Raw genomic sequence first — 22,680 nt, 5'->3', positions numbered from 1 at the left:
TTTTTTTTTGTAATTTTCAACCAATCATTCTTTAAATTTTTCAATACGGTAACTGACAATGTTTACAATATGCTTTTGTAATAGTTTTTGCTGAATGAATAAATATTTTATACTTGATAAATGTATGCGCCGTTAATCTCTCTCACTCACTCTCTCTCTCTGTCTGTTTGAATATACTTGAATTTTTTCACTTAAACTATATTTGGTATTTGAAATACTACCACAACATGCAACACTGTTACCAAACGTATTTACTTCAAATAAGAGCTAGCGTTAAATATTAATTATTTATATAGGAAAATTAAAACTGATGTGTGCGGTAAAACAACTCAATGGAACGATAAAATGATAAAATAGTTAACAGTAATTTCTTGTAGCCCGTGTTGATGCAGCAAATAAATCAATGGAATTTTCCAAAATTCAGAGTAGACATATATCACTTCCAGATTTGAACTACCGATATTTGTTTTCAACTTAACTAATACTACAAGTATATATAATTGAAAAATATATATATTACTTTTTGGTTTTGTATATATATATATATATAAATATATAACTTATTACATATGAATATATATAACTCTATATATTTACATAATTAACAAATTTGTTGATACACACAAAGTGGAACCAAATGCAAATTCAATTTTAGGAACAAGAAAATTTTTAGATTTCCAAAAGCTTAAATATGTAATTCAAAAGCAAGTTAAACACACAATTGCTCCTAAAACAAGCAGGATAGCAAGCAAGCAAGCAAGTAAATAAGCAGCTGAATAGCACCCAAAGTATAATAAAAAACGGAATTGATTAAAGTAGTTTACGCCAGTCAGCCACCCACCCATTCGGCAGCTAGAAAAGCCGGCTAGTCGTCGTGCAATCAAGCAATTAAATATGTAAATAAGCCACAAATCAAGCAAAAACAAAAAACTAGTCAATCAATCGATCAATCGCACAACTTAGCCACACCACTGTCACATATGGTCACTATTTATTCAGTTACGCAACTCGCCAATAGACACAGATGCACCCCTGGAAAGGGTCACAACCAGCATTAACTAGCATTGCGTTGTCTTATAGCTCTGTTGAATAATGAATGAACCGTTTGAATGTTGCATTTTCTACAGAAATGAAAATCTCATTTTCGTTAAAGAAAAAATTCTCCTCATCGAATTTAAGCGAAAAAGCCCACTGTAAACAACAATTAGGCAACAAACGGCACACAAACCCAAACGCACAAAAACACAACAAAAAAACACACACACACATTTGGTCAGCCATCAATTATAAAATGGCGGAAATATTTTTTCATAAGCATTTCTCATACACTCTAAAAAAAATTAAATAAATTCATATAACTCAATGAATTTTGGAACAAATATAATATCTAATCACCCACATATAGCCTTACACTTGCTTGTGGTTGCCACCAAATGTTAATTTGCTCTCTCTTTCTCTTCTGTTGTCTTCATACATGTTGTGTTAAATATTTTACTTTTATTGGCTCTATGTCTCTGGCTGTTACTGTCGCTGTCTGTCTTCATTCAATTTTTGTGTTTACTTTCACACACACTCTCTCTTTCTCTCTTTTAACTTTCTATATAAAAATTCTTTAAAAATGTTTTCCACTTAATTTTTCCATGTGTATTTTACTGATACTAACAGTAAAGAGAACACACACGTACCTACATATATTTTTGCACGTTCATCTTAAATGCATTTAAACTATGGTAATTTAATGAGTTTTCTTTTTTTCGAAACAAAGAAAAATTTTTATTAAAATAATTTAAAGTCAAAGTCTGTGCGCATCACAATCTTAAAGCGCGGTGACGGGGCGGCGGTGAAACGCATGGATTTTTATACCAAATATTTGAAGGAAATCGAAAATAGTCACGACAGGTTTTTCTTTACTCATTGTCACATGCCATATGCCGCACAAAATCATTAATCATGCATTTATTGGCACTCTCGACACACGCACACATACTCTTTCATACATACATACGTACACAAGCACACCACGCCATTCATGCAGTTCTGAGACACAACACACAATTTCAAAGACTCTTAAGTACCGAGTTTTTTACCAAAGCACTTTAGCCTAAGGGGCCCTGTGCACAACACCAGCATGCTGTCGCAATCGAGTAATTGCGCCAACGAGCTTCAAGCATTACAACACACCAACATGGAGGTACAAAACTCATTTCTTAAAAAATATGGTGCAGAACAAGTTCCCTTAAAATAGACCCGAACCTACCAAAATTTTCACAGACATTTGTATTTAAGTAGTGCCTCAAACTACATTCCGTGTCTTTAAGCACGATGAGGATTACAAAACGCATGACCTAAGGTACTATCTGCGTAATGCGAATAGGCGAGAAAGGAGGGTAAAACCGTTTGGGTTATTATTATTATTATTATTATAAATCTTTAAGAGAAGAATACCATGGACTAATCCCGGACGAGGAAAGAGCACAGTACATCCATTAAAACGCAGTCTTTCCTGTTTGTCAAAGGACAAGATGATGCCAAACTGATCAAAAACAACCTGTCTCATAAAGGGGCTATATGTTCTTCAACTTTTCTAAGCAATTTAGTAGCTCCAGCCATTTTCTGGTATAATTCCTGAAATACCAGTTAGGTATTATTGGAAAAATCGGAAGTGCCATTGCCTATAAATCAGTTGGCATACACGGCATATAAACATTGTTTTCCACACTCTAACTTTACGTAAATTCATACGTTAGCTGGTTCACGGGCAGACTAGGGAGAAATCATTAAGAAAATTGGAGTTCAAGGCACTAACAAACAATTAAAAACAAGAAACTACAGGCCTCACCCCAAGAATTCGCCAGTTTTTGGAGTGATTTCTTAGAACGAAAAACCCATCATTTGAGCGGTAGTGGGCATTCGCTTGCCACGTGGGCAAAGCTCTTTGAAGCTTTCTATACTAAATGTATACAAAGCTTAAAAGAGCTTTGCCCGCGGACAAACCGCTACTCTTAACCGATTTCAAGCTTCAAAAGAGCTGATTTAAATGGAAAAAAGCCCCAAACCTAAGTATCTTTAACCATCATTTATGGATAAGTCCATATTTTTATTTCTTATGTGACGAAAATCTACTAAAATTTTTTTAAACGTACCAACCTACCAAGTAAAAAAGAAATCTACTTACTTTGGTAGAAAAAGCGCACGCATGGCAATGGTAATTCTTTCGCTAATATCGTTCAAAGGATTGCACTCAAAATATAAATTATTTTTTGCTCAAAAGTCACTTAATGTTTATTGTGTAAAAACTTCCATTGAAAAAAAGTTCTTGTACCACAACTTGACTGGCCGAGCATGTTGGTACTGTATATGGGACCCTTAAGCTACTTGCGCTCCCACACACACACAAAAATTTCGAGCGTAGCTGCTCTCCCACACAGTGTTTATGCGAAAAATTCGTACAGCTGTACAATAGTAGCACAATTTACGCTTCACAAATGAAAACTTTAGGTGCCTTCTTAAATTTTAAAGTTTCTTTTTTTTTACTTTTTTTTTGTTTTTGTTTTTGAAGATCTACACTTACTTACTCACAACAATATGTAGCCACACTTTGCAGAGAGGCTTGCCAAATAAAACCAATTACCTTAAATCGAACCAACTTAAAAACAATTTTGTATGTAAAATAAATTTTATGAATCACAATCCTTCTCAAGTCCTTTTCAATTCCCTCCACTTCAATGCCTTTAAGTGTATATAAAATACTTAAAAGCTTTTAAACAAAGTTATTACAAAACATTATTGTAAATTAAGCAAAATACTTTAAATTAGTTTTTACTTAAAATTAGTATTCGTATTTTAGCTGAAACTCACGTGATATTTCGAAATTTCGTAAACTACCAAAATATCGATTAAAAAAAAAAAACAAATTGTAAATAACAAAAAAAAGTACGCAAGCAGCCAGACTGTTAAGCACAACAATTGATAAGACTGATTTGTCAATCAGCTGAATTGAACGGAAAATAATTTATATTTTTTTTTATGCAAGTATACCAGTTGCAATTATTTTGCGCAAAAACAACAAAATTTCTTAAACAACTATTCGTCTTTTTATATAAAAAAAAAACTAATTAAGCAAAAAAAACAAAAAGTATTAAGAAAAAAGTTAATGGGGCCAATAGTCCGTAAGTGTTCGCTCAAAATCTGAAATTTTGGTGATGAATATGATGAAAAGAGAGACCGAAAAAACAAACAAATAAAAACAATTAATGAAAACCAAAAGCATAGCACTAAAGTTTATTAAACGTTAACAGTACCATAACCTTATCAGTACCAGTACAAGTACAAGTACCAGACAATTATTTAGTATGCAGTTGAATACATAAATATTTTATTAATTTAGTGTGCAAGTACTTGACAAATATGTTATATGTAGTTATGATTTTGTTTGGCTCAAGTGTTTGTTCGGTATGCGAAAATTTCAACACATAAATACATACTACATACTTTTAGCAACTACTGTGTGTTTAAGTGTGATTTAAAGATTCATGTCAACGCCTATGGCGGTAAAAAGAAACCAAAAGCGCCATAAGCGTTTAGTTTAAATGGTGAATGAAGCGTAGCCATATCCAAAAGGATACCAAAACCTTTTCAACAACAAAATTAAAAAAAAAAAAATAAATAAATCATTTCAGCTGAACTCGCTCACTTTGTCTGAATAAACAGACAAGCCAATAGCCGATAGCGAGTGTAAGGCCAACCAAAATTACAAGCAGAAAAACGCTATTCTTCTTCTGCCACTTCTTCTTCTTATTGATCTACTCCTCCTCCTCCACAACCAACAAAACAAATGCAATCAAGCCAAGCAAACTACCACCTAACAACAAAAAACAAGCAAATAATATCAAACCAACCAATCAACCAAACACCCTAACAAACAAAAAATAAACAAACAAACCAAATACCCAAGCAAAAACTCTTTCAAATCGCCCATTTCAGATGTACGGCGCATACGGCCCGACGATCGGAAGTCCGCCGCTACCGGACATTATTGGCCAATATTACGCGCCTGGCGGCGGTTACGGTCTCGGTATTGGTGCGGTGCCACCACCACCCCCCAGCGCCTACGACATGTTCGGCCCCACCGGCTCGTCCAGTTACCTATACGATCCCACAGCGGCGGTCGGCGCCACCGGCTACTACGCTCAACATCCATCGCCGATACGTCGTCGCCGTTACAGCATTGCTGGTCTACCATCAGCATCGATGATGAACGATTACTATGGCCTCTATCAGCCACAAATGCATCAGTCCTCCTCTTCGAATATAGTCAATCTCTTAAATGAGGCACACAAATCCATTTCGCGCTCCTCCCAGATACTTAACCAACATGCGCGCATGCAACAGGCCACCCAACCGGTTACACCGCTCTCCAGCTATCCCGGCCGCATCATCTCCAGCTATCCCACATTACATCCGGGCGATACATCGCCGCCATATCTCAACGACAACCTCATGCAGATGTCGGCGAGCTTCTCATCCCAACCGAATATGTACTTCCAGCCGTATGCATCGTCTTCGGCGGCCACAGCGGCAGCAGCCCAACAGCAATCGGCAGCAGCAGCGGCGGCGGCGGCTGCGGCCTCAGCAATGGCAGCACAACAAGCGGCCACCGGTGGTCACTTGGGCGGCGGACGGCTATTGCGGCCCGCCTACTCAGTGTCAAATTTAAATTACTTGAACTATCCGAGCAAATACACTTCAGGTGGTGTTAGTGGTATTGGTGGTAGTAGTAGTTATGCGAATCCATTCTCTCAGTCCATATTCAGTCAAAGCGACATGCCATATAGCATGAATACGTTGCTGCAGCAGCGCAGTCTAATGCCCTCGCTGCACGCCTCCAATCCGGCAATATCGCAATACTATCAGCAGCCACAGGCAGCAACGCATCCGCATCCGTTAGCCTACAATTTGCAACAGCAATTTGCAGGCACACAACATTATGCACACCAGCTGCCGCCGCCCGGCGCCCAGCACCCGTCGGCGCACATCCACCACTCGGTGCAGCAGCAGCTGAATCCGTTGCATCAGTACCACGTGCACCAGCAGCAGCATCACATGCAAACGCATCCGTTGGCGGCGTTGCGCGAAACGAGTGGTCCATTTGCGGCAACACTCACCAGCAGCGCGCTAGACGATGCGGGGCTGACTGGGCGCGGCGGACTAAGTGCAGGCGGTGGCGTTGGTGGCGTTGGCGGCGTGACAAGTGGGGCGGCGGGCATGGCAGCAGCAGCAGCAGCGGCAGCGGCATATGATAGCATACATACTGCGCCGTCGTCATATCATCACCAACTTCACCAACAACAACAACAACAACAACTGCACCAGCAACAACAAGCACAAACGCATCAACATCACCTCAGCCATTTGGCCAGCCAGCAGCATCTCAGCCACCATCATCATCCCACAACATCAGCCTCATTAAGCCATCATACAAGCACACCATACCATCATCACCATCATCATATGTCGCCATATTCGAAAATAGATTTAGACTATCCGAAACTGCCACCCGAGCATAAACGACAAGTAAGTTTTAAATTTGACGTAGATACGCTATCATTAGACTCCTAAGGTTAAGTTACAAAAAAAAAAAAAAAAAAAAAAAAAAAAAAAAAAAAAAAAAAATTNAAAAAAAAAAAAAAAAAAAAAAAAAAAAAAAAAAAAAAAAAAAAAAAAAAAAAAAAAAAAAAAAAAAAAAAAAAAAAAAACAACAACAACATCAACTAGTTACTGCAATGTACAGCAATGGGCACAACAACAATAATTAGAACAACAACAACAACAACAGCAGCAGCTGAAATGAAAACTAAGTGCGTGCTGTACTTTATTGCATAGAACAAGCGCAAGCGGATGAGTGTGAAATTGAGCCGAAAAAAATTGGTAGATTGATTGACAAAATATAAAATGCGAAATTGAAATTAGAGGATTATTAATAATTAGTTAACGAACTGGAAGAAACATAAACAAAATTATGCAAAATCAAAATTAACAAAGTAATTTTAGAAAACAAAGCAATTGGCTGCAAGCAAAATTCTTAGATTGGCAAGAATTGAAATTTCCGCAGCACTCAAGCAAAGCAAAAGAAACAAACTTACTAGCAAGTTTAAAATTAATAATAAATAAATTAGTGAAAAACGATTAGGCCTGGGGAAAAATGAAAAACGTGCAATCAGAGTGCGACATGAGAAGAGCTGCTTGCATTTACGCTGTTCCTTTACTTACATACATACATACATGCATATACATATACTCGTAGTTCTTCATCAACAGCAATTGGAGTGAGACCAAGCGACCCCTGCGACACTGAGACGCTGCGAACGAGCGGCGCTTAAACGCGCGAAACGTTAAACGAATTGGTGCACCCGAACAGCCACAAATAATTGGTAAATGATTGATTATGACCCGACATTGCACGGAATGAAGTGAACTGTTTTTTGTTAGCGTCGAGTGCTGTATATTGGAGGCGATCGAATGTTCGCAATTTTTAGTTAGATTAGGGTCCTGCAGTAAGGAGACCAAATCCCTCACCCCCTCTACACATACTTTTATACCCCCTACTAACTACATACATACATACATAACTAACTAATACCCAGTTTGTTTAGTTAATTTGTGTACTGAGTCCGTACTACAACTACAGCTGTAATGCAACAACATGCGACTAACATCACAGGAGTACGTATATTGCTCGTATACTCCGTACATAGGTACATACATACATACATAGTACTTAGATATGTACATATGTATAAAGCGTACTACGAAATTGCTGAAGAATATTAAGCATAATGTTTTCACATATCATGCGCATACTCTATACGTACATACATACATACAAGCATACATACTTAGTTACTCGTAATTACATGGTATCTAGATTATCGTAAAAATGTAACAAAAGCGTGGAGAAAAAATTTCCAATATCTAGCCAGATACAACGAGTATTAAGCTGAGAAATCAGCGCATTAAAAGCAACTACAAAGCAGTTATATCGAAAATAATATATATGTTCCGATATAGGTACATATGTATGTATATACTTCAGTGCATATGTATATGTACATGAGCGTTATCTTGTTGCCATATACATAAATGCTTTTACATACATATACATACATATACAATATAATACTTAATATAATACATAAATATACATATACCTAAATACATACATGCATACATAGCCTGTCGTATACTCATCATACTCGTAAAAATGGTGCTAATGAAGGCATTTAGTCGTAATGACAAACGCGAAATAGTCAAATACTTATTTAGTGAAATGAATATCTAAAGGTAATCAACATTTATACACACATACAAGAATATGTAGGTGTACATAAATACGTAATAAATGGAACATATTTAGTATACAGATGCGACATTCATATGTACTTACATACTTCAACAAAATGCCAATATACTCGTAAATCTTAAATGTGTAGCTAGACAACTATATACATAAGTATGTATGTAGGTGGGAACCTAATAATATATTGAACAATGGTTAGGAGCAGGTAATTACTCCAAATTGTTTTCTTTGACTACGTACTTTATTCTCAATGCGCTACGCAGTTACGTTCAACAAAAAATTAATAGAGTTTCATATTCGAACCCAATATAGTTAAATATTTACAATTAAACTGCGTGAGCTGTAATGCATGCCTGTTTTCTTTACATTAACTTTAAATGCAACATGCTCCTCTTAACCTCTATCTGTCAGTAGCAAAGATGGTACAGAGTATGAGTTTTATAATAAAACCCAAAAAATTTATTTTTATTTTATTGAGCAAGTCACATGTATCTAGTATCTGTTATTTTTCGCCTTTTTTTTTTTTTTGTGGGCATCCAAAAAAACCACGTAAAAATAAGTGCGCATTTGAAACAGAAATTTCCTGAAAAACCACTTCTCGAAAAATCCCAATCAGTTCTGAAAAAATCCCTAAAAGTTTCGAGAATGCCCCAAAAAGTATTGAAGAAGTCCCGAAAAAATTCTACGAGACACCCGGAACACTGAAACACGAAGTATCCCGAAAATATCGAAAAAAAATCTGAACGTCCTCGAAAAAACATAAAACTTTTTATTGAAACAGCCTCACAAATACAAAATAAAAAATAATCAGTTCTCTTGTTTAAAATAGTAACAGCGAAATTCTGGCTAAGATAACTGAAAGTCTTTTGTGAGCCAACTGAAAGACAGTAGGTAAGATGGTTTGAAATATTTTCTTTATTCTGGCAAAAAAGTCTTACAAAAAAGCTTGCTTGTCAACTTTCATGGTGAAAAACTCCTTTGACAGAAAGCAATTGTATATCATTTTGTTTACGCTGCTCCAACAGTAGTTAGCACTGGTCGAGTGAGTTTCGAGCCTTCGGGTAGCGGATTTTATTTCCCTTTTTAATATTTTTTTTTTTAATTACTCAAAATTTTTATATTTTATTATTTGAAAAGGAAAAATAAATTAACTTTTTTATTTATTTCATTTACATGCATTTTTTATTTCATTTATTTCTTAGAAATACATTTTGTTTTTTTACTTATTTTCTTTTTTAATTTAGGTTTCTTTTTATTTGTAGATTATATTATTTTAAAGCGCAAAATATATTTTCAATTTCATAAAATTTTTGGGAACTTATTTTATCTTTTTATTTTTTTCTTCTTTTAATTATTAAATTTTGTTGTTTTAAAAAGAAGCCTTTGTTAAACCTTTAGTTTTTAGAAACTTATGTTATTCTTTTTTTCTTTTCTTTCTTTTTTTCATTTAATTTTTATTTATTTATTTTTGTATTTTTTTTTTTCATATAAGTTTCTTTTAGTTTTTATATATTGCGCATACATATCTTAAATTCAATAAAAATAATTTTTAATATTTTTAGGAACTTTTTTATTATTACTTTTTATTTTTTTAACTTACTTCCGTTTTAATGTAATTTTCAGTTTATTTAAGATTATATGATTTTAAATAGAAAGATATTACATTTAGCGTTTAGAAATTTATTTGTCTTTTTTTCGTAATTATTTTTTTCTATCTAATTGAATTTTCTTTAATTTTTAGATTTTATTGTATTAAAAAAATACATAATTTTGTAATATTAATTTAATTTTAGGAACTTATTTAAATTATTTTTATTTTCTGAATTGAAGTTTCTTCAAGTTTTTAGTTTTTATTGTTTTAAATATAAAAACATATATTTTCTTAATTTCGTTTAATTTTTAGAAAATTTGTTGCTAACAGAATAACGCTAAAAACTCCTCGTTAACAGGCCTTTCAAATAGTTTTTCGAAAGACAGAAAAGGGCTGTCAAAATAGTTGCCACGTTTAAAAAATGTCTTAGTATATATCTAGACTTATTCCTTTTTAATTTCAAAATCTTAAGAAAATGTATTTAAGACAGTCATGACCACAATATATCCTACTGGAAAAGCGTTTTACGGCTTTGTATTAAGTTTTATGCCAGCAGATCCCACGTACTTCGTCCGCCCTCAACATGCTCACAAACTACGGTAACTTCATCAATTGTGGGGCATTAAATTGACGTCCATAACTTCCAGTGGCACGTTTACACGCTCGGATGATGATCTTATGGTCGTTAGAAGGCATATGTTCCAATGACGTCTGGAATAATGTTGCGTTCGCGAAGAAGTTTTTGAAATTTTCTAGTGAGCAATGCTCAGAGTCCGCATTGATATTTGAAGAGATTTGTACTGATTTATTTTGGAACAAATTTCTCACGCCTCTTTGTCAAATTTGGTTTGGAGACAAACCGGTTTTGCGTTATGCCAACTTCAGCGTAATTTTTGGTTCACTTTTTGCTCTGCATTCACTGGCGACATCAATGTATCGTTGGTGGCACGGTCAAAATTGCTAAATATCGTTGTTCGATATTACCTTAGATTTCGAATCAATGTATTTGTGAGCTATAATAAAACCATTCAGAGGCCATATGACGCCTGCAAACATTATAATTTTTAAATTCAAAACATAAACTCACAAACATTTACTCATTCCTAATCTTAAACCACAAAATTTGTTTGGATTTAAAATCACTTGCAAGCGCCCGGAAAAGTCATAACCGACGAATTGAGAGAATTATTTTACCTTGTAATGTTTTTATCAATTCGCTGTGAAATCAGCTGGTCTGGTAACACCAAATTGTATGAATGCGTCTGTTTTTATCATGTTTGTGAGCAAAGGGTTCCTTGTGAGACCCTCACTTATTTACGGTCTCGAAAAAGTCCTGAACTGGTGGCGAACTAGGCCCGAAAAGGTCCCGCACTTACGGCTGCCCGTTAATGCAAATTTTGGCCACTCCCCTATGCAACGAACAATTTTGGAAAAGGCTGATTCTAATGAAAAATTATAAATTAAATGGTTAACGCAAATTCCACCGCTGCTGTGAGCAATGATGTTAACGCATACAAAAATATTTGCTTTGAATACTTATAGTATGTAGTAGTTTCCTGATATTTTAATTGATTTCAAATCAAAAATATGCATGAGGTGTTTCAGTTGGTATTTTTTTTTATATTTAATTTCCTCCATCTTAAGCCATTCAGCTCTACATATAAATTAATCATTTGAGCTCATAAATATATAGCGCACCGAAAAATCGAGCGTAGTCAATTCAACTAAATATAATTCTCCCAGTACATGATTTGGTTTTAGTTAAAAAATTTTTTGTTGAAAAAATACATATATACACTATCTGAAAAAATCAGTTCTCTGGCGTATGCGCATGATTTTTGAAAGCTTTGACGTTATCGTATTTTAACCATTTATAACTTAATTAGATGGTATATAAATGTTCCCAATTACGGTTATCTTCAGTAGTATAGCTACAGGCATACAAGCAAACATAATTACCTAATATATATTTTAATTTAAAGGCTAAAAAGAGCAAAGAAAACAGGAGTAAAACACCAATTGAATGTGCCATGCCATTTTAGTGTATTACAAACACACAAATGTATGAATATATATACAGACATAAATACGTGTATACATAGTCGAAGAAAATAGGGGAATGCTTAGAAAAACTTAACTATTATACTTATGAAACTTATTTACTTAATTAATTGCTTATTCAAAAAGTATCTACAAATGTATATGAAATTAAAAATTAAGTACTTGTATTAAAAGCATAGATTTCTGCTAACAAAAAAAAAACAATTTTTAAGAAAATTAATAATTTTCTTATTATACAATAATAACAAATTTTTTCGAGTTGTCAACTTACAAGTCCAACAGCAAATATTACTTTTACTTAGTTATATATATATTGAAGTGACAGAGAAAGGGAAAATATGTATGTTTTATTATGAAGTAGAAAAGAAAATAAGAAATTGCGTGGTTGAATTGTAGTAGTTGCAGAGAACTCAGGACAATTTTCACAAAACAAAAGAAGAAGAAAAAACAATATTTAAAGTTATAAATAAATGCATTTAAATTATAATTAAGTGTTTGCTAATAAATAACTGTGTCCGACTGCGCGCCTCAAAAACGTCAGAATAAAATGCTTGTAGAAAACAGGCGCAAATGCAACACTGTAACAGCAGAAGCAAAAAGTAAAACAAAGCAAAGAAAAACAAGTAAGACTGTATATATGAGTAATTATATGTTAAAAAAAAAAACAAACAACAAATTATTATGAAATGTTAAAAAATCTGCGTATTATTCTATTGAAAATTGTTACTTTCGATGTTAAGCTTAAAAATTAATTAAAATTCAAATTACAACGCCAAAATGGTGTTTAACTAACCTACATACAGTCAGTCAATTAAGTTTAGGTACAACGAATTTTTTACAATACGGGAAACTATTTTTTAAAAATTTTATTTTTCGCTATTTTTTTATAAAAAAAGAGTTAATTCTACAACAAAACCCCAAAAATCAAAGATCCAAACCTTGTGCAAAATTAAAGAAAATTCTGCAAAATTTCATTCAATATATCAAAAGTTGAGTATGCAGTTTTTTAGCCCATTCAATTTTAGTATAATAACAATTTTGCACAAGGTTTGGAACTCTGATTTATGGGTTTTTTGTTATAGAATTAACCAAATTTTTATAGAAAATTATCTGAAAATAAAATATTTAAAAAATAGTTGCCCGTATTGTAAAAAATTGGCTGTACATAAACTTTATTGACTGACTGTATATGAATGCTAGGGTGTTCCGTCAAATATTAACATAAACATTTTGTGCGGAGCGGCGCTCTATTTTTTTCCACATAAAAACTAAAGACATCCACGAAAGTTTCCAAAACTATAAACAACTTTTTAAGAGCCGCTACCAGAGTTTAAAAAATTTAAAAAAAAATTAAATCGCAAAAATTTGACTAATTTTTTTAATTGAAATATGAGAAATCTGACATATTATTGCAACTTATTCGTATAAATTCATAATCTCGCTGAATTATAGCAGGTCAAAGTTAAAATTTTGTCAAATTTATGCGATTTAAAAAAAAAAATGATTTTTTATGACCCTGGTGGCGACACCTAAACTTTTCAGCTTTTTAAATCTCGGTGATATCGTTATTTTGAATTTAGAAAAAAATACAGGGATGCGCCACTATGGTGGCATTTTAAGGACCATCCTAATGCATGCGTAGGTATGTATATATGAAATTCCTTTATAGACTTTTTTCTGCAAAATATTAAATACGGAACCAAAATTCTAATAAATTTTAATAATTGCATAATTTAATACAGCTATAAATTACAAAAAAAAAAAAAATATTTTTAAAATAAGCTTTTTCCAAAAAAAAAAAATATTAATTAAAAAAAGTATTTAAAAAAAAATTGTTATTCTTTAAAACGATCGGCGTTTAAAATTTCCATTTAACAACCAGAGGCAAGCTTCCTTTTACAAACAAAAATCACAAAAAAAGCATTTACTATGAAAATAAGTTTTTGTGCCCAAAAACAAACAAAAAAATATGCAAATTTAACGTTAAAAAAGTATTCAATTAATAAAAAATATATAATAAAATAAAATTTCCCCAGCTAGAGTGTGATTAGAAATGAAGGTCAATTACAAAAGTAATGTAATGTTGTTCATAGTGCAATGCAAACGTTGAAGAATTTGATGTAAAGATTTTGAAAAAAAAACAAAACAAATAAAAAATTCTAGGTCAACTGAAACATAAATTTGTATAAGGTAGCTAAAGCGAAACTATATGTATGTATGCATGTGTAGAACAGACATGCAAACCTTGTATTGCATAAGCTTGTAATGGTTAGTAATTGATTAATAATACATTGAAAAACAAGTACGTATAAAAAATTAAGAATCTGAAAACTGAAATATTTAAGTAACACGTATACTATGGCTGCTTCTTAAGATTATACTTAAAATCTGTTAACCAAATAAATAATATTTACCCCTCAACAATATTTTACTAACAACCTAAAAAGTTTTTCCAATGCAATTTACTAAAACAAATATTTATGTACCCACACACTTTTGCTTTAAGCTTGTGTGCGCATTTAAAGGCTTTATTATTCCAATTGTAACAATTTACTGCCCAAAGTGTTGTATATACCTAAATATTTAGTTACTTACATACGTATATAAATCAAAAGCTACAAATGAGTACTCGAATGCAACAAGTACATCATCTGCGCATTCTGTCGAAATACTCAATCAACATCAACAAATAATTTTTATATTATCGAACAACTAAGATAAGAAAAACTTTGTAGTTGTGGGTAGCATATTTTCAGGCGCCTTTTTTTAATTATAAAAAGAAAGAGCATTAACCGGATTACTACAATTTTTTTTAAGACGTTTTACTATTTTAGTTTACAGAAAACTATTAGTGAGGTTTTTCCAGCGAATATTTTATATCTCTTTTTTCAGCACTAAATATTAGAAAACTAGGATTACAACGACCCTTCCCATTTTAAACAAAAAAAGACTTGGCCGTGCCAGATCAGTGTTGGTAGAAGCGTCGCGCAACAGAAAGAAAAGCATCGGTTGGGACAAAATTTCGCTGACTACTCAAAGCTTCATTGATCTTAACTTTTTTTCTAAATACTCATAGAGTTTTTAACTATAACATGCGACTGCGGTAAATTTGAATTTTTATAACATAACCTAGAAAACTCAAGCCTATTTGATAGAAAGCTTGGCTCAAAACTTGAATGGCATGTCATTTTGTCTTGCAAATTTGCAAAATTGCGACGATTACCTACGATCTCGATGACTTCAATTTTGTGCTTGTAGATCTTTTACAATGTTTGACGTAATTTGACCATTTTTTGAGCCTACTAGCTATCTGGAACTGTTTTAAATCCAAGATGCGTATGGGTTTTAATCTGTCGTTTCTTCTGCAAGTTTATCGATTTTTTACAGCAAGACCGGAATTTCATTGCCATATTTACTTTGTGGCATTCTCAAATGATTATATTCGGCATTTTAAGCAAATAGGCCTACCTCTTATCCTCTGACGAGTGTCTTCCATTAAATTGTTCGCAGAACGTTTTTATTCTGCTGGAGACAGTACGCCATAACTTTGAAGATTTCAGCGCCGAAAAATTGAAGGTGTACCTGGAAAAAATTCTGCATAGGGTAAAAAAGGTACCATGCTGTTCAGAATAGTTCAGTCAAAATAAGAAAATGTTCTTTATCTCAATTTGAAAGGTGGTTATAATTTTTTGAATAAATTTTCACTGTGATTTCACAAAAAAAAACAGTATTTGTGCCGGTTAGGAATTTCGAAAAACCAAGGTTTTAGTACCGGTTACTAATTTTGATTAATTTAAATCGTTTTTTTTTTGTACCAAATACTTGTTTTGAAAAATTTGAAATCGATTTTTACCCCGGTTACTTATTTTGAAAAATTTGCATTTTTAGTATATCTATTACTAATTTCGAAATAAAATTTCATGGCGTTACTAAGAAAAGTGTTGGAAAATTTTGTAATTGAATAACAACCACTCCCACTGCCGACGTTACAGTATTTAAAAAAATATAAACTATGCAATGTTTCAAAAATTACTAAATTCATAAGTAGAGCCATTTTTACCCAAAATATAAAAAACAAAATGGAAACCGATACTAAAATTCGGATTTTTCGTTAATGGTAATCGGTAAAAAGTCCGATTTCATTATTTAAATTATCACAATAATACCGCTTTACTAAAAATTGTTAACCTGTAATAAAAACCTGGGTTTTTTGAAACTGGTTACCCTTACGAAAAAAACCAAGGTCATTTTATAAATCTCCGAGAAGTAGGACTTTACTACCAAAGTTTCAAAAAATTACGATCACTTCTTGTATTTTTTTTTTTTTTTTAATTCTTCAGTGATATTATCAGCGATGCCGTAATTGTCAATAGTTTGTAATTAATTAAAAAATATTTCCTGTCAAATTCAGAGATTGACTAAAATTTATAAAAGTATTTTTCTGATACGCTCGTTACCCTTTTTAAACTGGGCGGAATTTTTTTCCGCCTTAAGTGCCTGGCCTAATAATGGTGCTTTTCACAATAACGTTAATTTTTGTGTCCATCAAACTATTGTTAGTGTGTTTCCCATAAAACTGGTTACAAGTATACATACTAGGGCGGGTTAATTTATATGGAAGATTTTGTTGACTATGCGCGTCTTGTATAGAAAGATTCCAAGATTCTGAGATTCTAAGAAAATTTGCAGGTCTAAAATCTATTTGGAGTTGCGAATTGCGAAAATAGGTTTCTTAGCATTTATTTTGCTTGAGTGCCGTAAAAAAGCGCTTAAATTTTGAATAGAGGTTTTTTGGTATGAGGAATCCGTTCCGCGCTTATCTTTTACTTAAAACGTCCTCCAGAGGGCGCAACAGTGAAAATTTTCACATTTTCTTCAAAACCTATTTTTGCAGTTTTGCGAACTCCAAATTGATTTTAGACCCAAATTTTCTGTGCATTATACGCTATACTCTCATAGTCAAAAAAAAAAATACCCACCCTAATACATACATCCAAAATTTTAAAAAATTATACACAAGATCAATGTTTTGAAGAACTTAGTATTGATTAGTTTTTGAAAATGCTGCCGCAAAGTTTCGCAAGATTCGATTTTTGTTAACGAAATATTTCCACACAGCCTAACAAATTCGACGAACTAGAACTATTAGTAACGAAAGTCAACGATATTTCTTCGAACTTCTACAAACGAAAAATCTATGCTATGATATGCAAAGTCATACAATATACACAAACATATAATTTCTTGTTAATAAAATCGGCAAATTTACCAGAACTAACGAAAATACTCAAGAAATTCTACTTACTTATATGTATGCTTATACATTTTACATAAAGGTATATCTAATACAATAATACTGGTACTCGTAAATGAAAATAGCGCAGACTAGCCAATAATTCAGTGTAATTGTATACATATTTACTTACATACATACAAATAAAGCAACTTGCATTTAAACAAAAATACCGTTAATGGTATATTGATACTATTTACGTATATGTAAACTGACTGTTATTCTTTTTGATTAGCATATACACAAATACATACATACAAGCCTAAATGTAATGCATAGTAGATAGTATGTAATTAGAAGATAGTGATTTAGTAAAGGACGAAATGTTAAGCTTTCTACACATTAACAAAGAAGCGAATGCAAAATTGTGCGTATGTATGCGTACATACAAATACAAACATGCATAATACATATGGTGAAATTACAAAAAAAAGGTAAATATGTATGTAATATAACATTTCATTAAGTTTTAAGTTCCGTTATAGGCAGTTTAGTTGATAAACAGTATAAAATAATTAATTCTTACTTACACACAAAATCTATGTATGTACATACTTATTTACAAAAAGCGATATTTGCTATAAAAGGCAACGTGCAACCGAGTTAGTCAATTTATAGGAACGCCCACCAAGCTTATTTACATTTTATTTAAGTATTTATTTAGTTGGTCACAGTATAAAAGCTCCCTCTGCTCAACATTAGTTCGTTTAAAATACGTTAAAGGTATTATTTCTGCAGATTCCAAAGTAATAGATACATAAGTTAATTGACTTTCTTCATAAGAAAGCTTCAATCGTGCTCTTGTAATAACCAGCAATTTTTTAGTATTAAACCTTTTTAATGGGACATTTCTGTCTAAGATAGTTGCAAGTATTTTGAAATTCACACCCTGGGCGGGAGTCTTGTATAAAAAGCTCCCTTGCCAAATTTCATGATGAAAAACTTATTTTACCAACAGTCGCAGTGACTGGGTGAGCAAAGCCATGTCATGCCACTCGAGGGACCCAAATGTCTAGTCCTCGGGCGCCGGTTTTTGTTTTCTTTTAATTTTTGATTTTATAGTTTTCAACAGAAAAACATATATTCATATTCGTATTCATATTCAAAGTATAAATTCAAAACATTATAAGAAACATATCTTGCGTTTTTTTGTCTCTTTTAATTTCATTGTATTTTATTTTTAAGGTTTTACTGTTTTAAAAGAAAAATATAATTTAAATTTTCTTTAATTTTTAGAAACCTAGTTACTTGTTTTACATTTATTTGCTTTTATTTTTGATTTATTTTTTTTTTGGTTTTTTGATTTCATTATTTTAAAAAGAAATATATTAATTGTTTTCTTATTTTAATTAAATTTTCTGTTTTATTGTTAAAAAAATAATAATTTAATTAAATTTTCAGGAACTTATTTTATGAATTTTTTTCTTATATTTTAAGTTTTTTAACTTTCTTTTAATTGGTTATATTTTTAAAAAGAAATATATATTTTTTAATTAATTTATTTTTTAGAAAACTTATTTCAAATATTCAGAAAAGAGCTTTCAATATACATAGTTGCCAGAATGGACAATCGTCTTACGAATGACTTTCGTCTTTCAAAAGACTGTGGTGAGTTGAAAGGCCGTTGCCTGAATATCCCTGAAAGGCTACGGGTATTTAGTCAAAGTCGCTGATGATTGGGAAAAGCTGTCGATTATAGCAGTGATGGGCAAAGTAAGCTCACGCGGCTATACAAAGTGGATCAAATCGATTTTAGCAGACGTATACTGGCATTTTCGTTGGATGCAGCAATGACCTATATATGCTTAAATTAGTCCCAGAACAGTGAGAAGCTATGTAATAATTGAAAGCTCACTAGATAAAAAATTACCTTTTTCGAAGTAAGTTAACAACTAAGCCAATACTTACAGGTATCATCAACTAATACTTACGTACGTAAAAAGTTTGAAGTGCATTTAGGTCAGTTTTTATCAGTATATAAAGCTTTGAAAGCTCACCAGTTTAAAAAAAGAAAAGTGTTGATCAAAGAAGATTTTGCTATCTTTGTATCCATGGATAATCCTAGAAAAGTTTAAAACCAGTACACCAAAAAAAAATTAGGCTAGAGAATGATTAGAAAACGATTCGCATTCTAATTTGTTTTCCAAGTTCGAAGACTTGAAACCGAATAGCGAAATATCTATACAAATAGGGATATCGATATCGAGAAAAATTTTATTTAAATTGGTTTCTAATGTCTAGTATTTTTCTAATCACTCTCTAATCGAATTCTAACATACTTAGTTCGATTCGCGAAAATATTAGATAAGTTTTTTTCAACATTACATACTAGGTTTTCTGGGAATGAGCATCGAGGGCTTTTACAAAATTTATAGAAAGCTTAAAAAGCTCTGCGAGCGCGCGGCTTATAACTTCTTTAAAGAGTTTTGCCGTGAGGTACATATGTTTCCGGCGTGACTGTTGCAAAACAATGTTACGCTAACTAAGAGAACTTCTATGGTATGAACGTCTGCACAAAATATAAAGAAAGCTTAAAAAAGATGTGAACATGGGCCGGGGGGCGCCTATTGACTCTCTTTGTAGTCTATTTGGGTTTGTCACTGATCCGCAGAAAGGAAACGTTCGCTAGAAATTCGAATAAAATTCAAACGATATTTGTCAAGTATACAAGATATTGTTATTTAGGTAAAGTAAAATACACCTGGGAAATCAATTTAGAAAACTCCCTTTAATTTGAGGACCAAAATTCGAAAGCAACTTTCTTATCATTTAAAACCCGCTTCTGAGTGAAGCAAAATATTTAACTTTTTCTATGAAAAGTATTTTAATTCGCTACTAATAGAGAACAACTGAAACCCTGAATAATGATAAGAAACCTGAGTTTCTACAAATCACAAACATTTCTCTACATCATTTTTATTCGCCTTTTGAAAAGTATTTCAAATAGCAAATATCGCAAAATGTTTCTTTAATAAAATTCAAAGTAACTAACTGAAGCATTTATTGAATCTACTAGTATATTAAATTACAAAGCAGTATTTATAATATATTTAAATTTACATATATGAATACATATACATACATGCAATGCATACATACATACGCTGAGTTCAAAAATTTAGCGAAACAATCAATAAAAGATTGTAATTAATATTACTAAAGACAAACGAAAAAAAAACAAAAGGTGAATACAAAAAATAATATTATAATTAATCTTCAAATTTTATTGAAATATAATAAAAATAAAATTAATTAAAAAACTAAACCCTAACAAAATATTTCATACATTTTGGCAATGCTTACTCTCTGTAGTACACCCACAAGCAGTTTACGATTTCGAATATACTGACCACCCACTCACATACACTGAAACAAAAATTTAGCTGATTTCAGTAACTAACAGGTACTCAAAAAGAAAACATCAAAAAAAGCAATCGTATATGTATATAGAAACTATATGCATACAAAATTTACACAATTGGAAATTGTAAAGCGCACTACTGCACCTTCGTCTACACAAAAACAAAAAACAAAAATCTAAATGAATTATACGAACTTTGTAATTTTCGCTCACAAGTAAATAAAGTTTGTCAACGCCTGACTCGGCGTTTATGCAAGAAAAAGTCAAGCAACCAAATTTTCGAATTCAACTTGTTCGTCTTTCACAAGCGCATACAGAGTACAGAGTTATAAATAACAACAAATATGTGTATCTTCATTCATCTCATCATGAATGCACTTTCATATTCCCGCTCATATGCGCACTCTCTCTTTTTCGCTCTATGTATCTTAAACGCGCGATCTTCTTCTCTCAATCGTTAAACATTTATCAAATTTTCATCATTTTCATGCATTTTTTAGCGCCCATAACTCTCTGGTGTTACATTGAAAAAAAAAAAAAGTAAAAATGAGGCACACATTTCTCATTGCCATTCAACGTTAGAGAACTGAAATTCTCTCTTTAAAATACACACAAACAAATACGCTGTGTAACAGTAAATTAATATATTGAAATTTATTTTTTCCAAATTCTACCTTGGTTGGCATTTAAGTTGGACGAATTCCGTCTTGAAATACAAAGAAGGGATCAAGAAATATTGGCGATGGCGGCCAAAATGAAAACGTTAGAAGAGCAACATCAGGTAATTGACTGGTTATGAATATGCTTTTTTTTTGTGCGAACATGCATATAAAGGGTGGTCCGAATACAAGTTTCTTAAAAAATTAAATACCAAAATTATGTAACAATAGTAATAGAATACGTTCTAGTAAAACTAAAGTTTGTCCACAACAGAGATTCCTGTAATATAAGCGTAACTACGAAATAATCAGACGTAATTAAATGTGAACCCAACTAGGGCCGTTTTGACCCCAATTTTAATATGGGATCTGAGATTATTGTTAAAGCTTCCTCGATGTCGAGAATGAGCACCCACAGTAAGGTCTTTCAAGCAATCTTCCCTTGATTTATGTAGGCGTAGAGCGGCTGATTGGTCTAAAATCCGTGGGAGAGATCTAAAAGTGTTTGCTGGTCATTGATCGGCATCCTGATCACGTTCCAAGCCCTGAACATATACCCACGCAAAACGCTTAGACTTATCAATATAATTAAACAACAAATATTTTCAGTAGGAATGGGACCTTATCCCTGTGAATGTATCGGTCTATTTTTTTAGCGATTTGTATTATTCAGCTTAGACGGCAGTCGTCTTAAGCGGCTAATTCATTTTAACTTCGATTCTTTTGAAAAAATTATGAAGGTGAAACCACAGCTCATCCGTTCTATCCTTTCTATGTTTTCAATATTTCACAAAAAGGTTGAAGAGTAAAGTATCTGAGCGGTGTTTAGTTTTCTAGAATGAAGCGCTCTAACTACTAATATTTTTTTTAGTTACATTAAAACAAAAGAAACTTGTATTTTGGAACTCACTTCAGAGTAGTTTCGAGTTTCACCTCAAAAAGTGGATAATGCCAACTGTAAACCCATTGATATTTTGGTATTTTGTAAAATTTATAGGATTATCAGCGGCACATAGCGGTTCTCAAGGAGTCGTTATGTGCCAAGGAGGAGCACTACAATATGTTGCAGACTGACGTTGAGGAGTTGCGCGCCCGCCTTGAGGAGAAGAATCGCCTGATTGAGAAGAAGACGCAGGGCACACTACAAACAGTGCAGGAACGGAATCGTTTGACTAGTGAACTCACCGAATTGAAGGATCACATGGAGATTAAGGATCGCAAGATCAACGTGTTACAGCGAAAGGTGCACTATAATAATGAAATTCACTACAACACAACAAAACCACCACCACCACAACAACAACGTCCAACTACATCACCATACACACCAAATCAAACATACACTGAACTTTAAATTTG

The 22,680-nt window shown here is 32.5% G+C and overlaps 1 protein-coding gene across 7 annotated transcripts in view; it reads left to right on the top strand.

The window, feature by feature from the left end:
- brp (ELKS/RAB6-interacting/CAST family member bruchpilot) overlaps positions 1-22,680 on the top strand; it is a 150,408-nt gene that overhangs the window by 102,618 nt on the left and 25,110 nt on the right. For 6 of the 7 annotated variants that reach the window (XM_017632181.1, XM_017632173.1, XM_017632189.1 and 3 more), the window contains 2 exons: positions 21,354-21,443; positions 22,319-22,564. In XM_017632181.1, the coding sequence (XP_017487670.1) occupies positions 21,354-21,443; positions 22,319-22,564 (336 nt within the window). Of the gene's footprint in view, positions 1-6,199; positions 6,574-21,353; positions 21,444-22,318; positions 22,565-22,680 lie in introns of those variants that run through there. The other variant, XM_017632203.1, reaches the window with a different exon arrangement.

This window comes from Rhagoletis zephyria, unplaced genomic scaffold, assembly GCF_001687245.7.
Source record: "Rhagoletis zephyria isolate East Lansing unplaced genomic scaffold, Rhagoletis_zephyria_1.1 Rzeph_scaffold_00096, whole genome shotgun sequence".
NCBI classification, from domain to species: domain Eukaryota; kingdom Metazoa; phylum Arthropoda; class Insecta; order Diptera; family Tephritidae; genus Rhagoletis; species Rhagoletis zephyria.
Note: the sequence above shows the minus strand (reverse complement) of the source record. Positions and strands in the feature narration are given on the sequence as shown.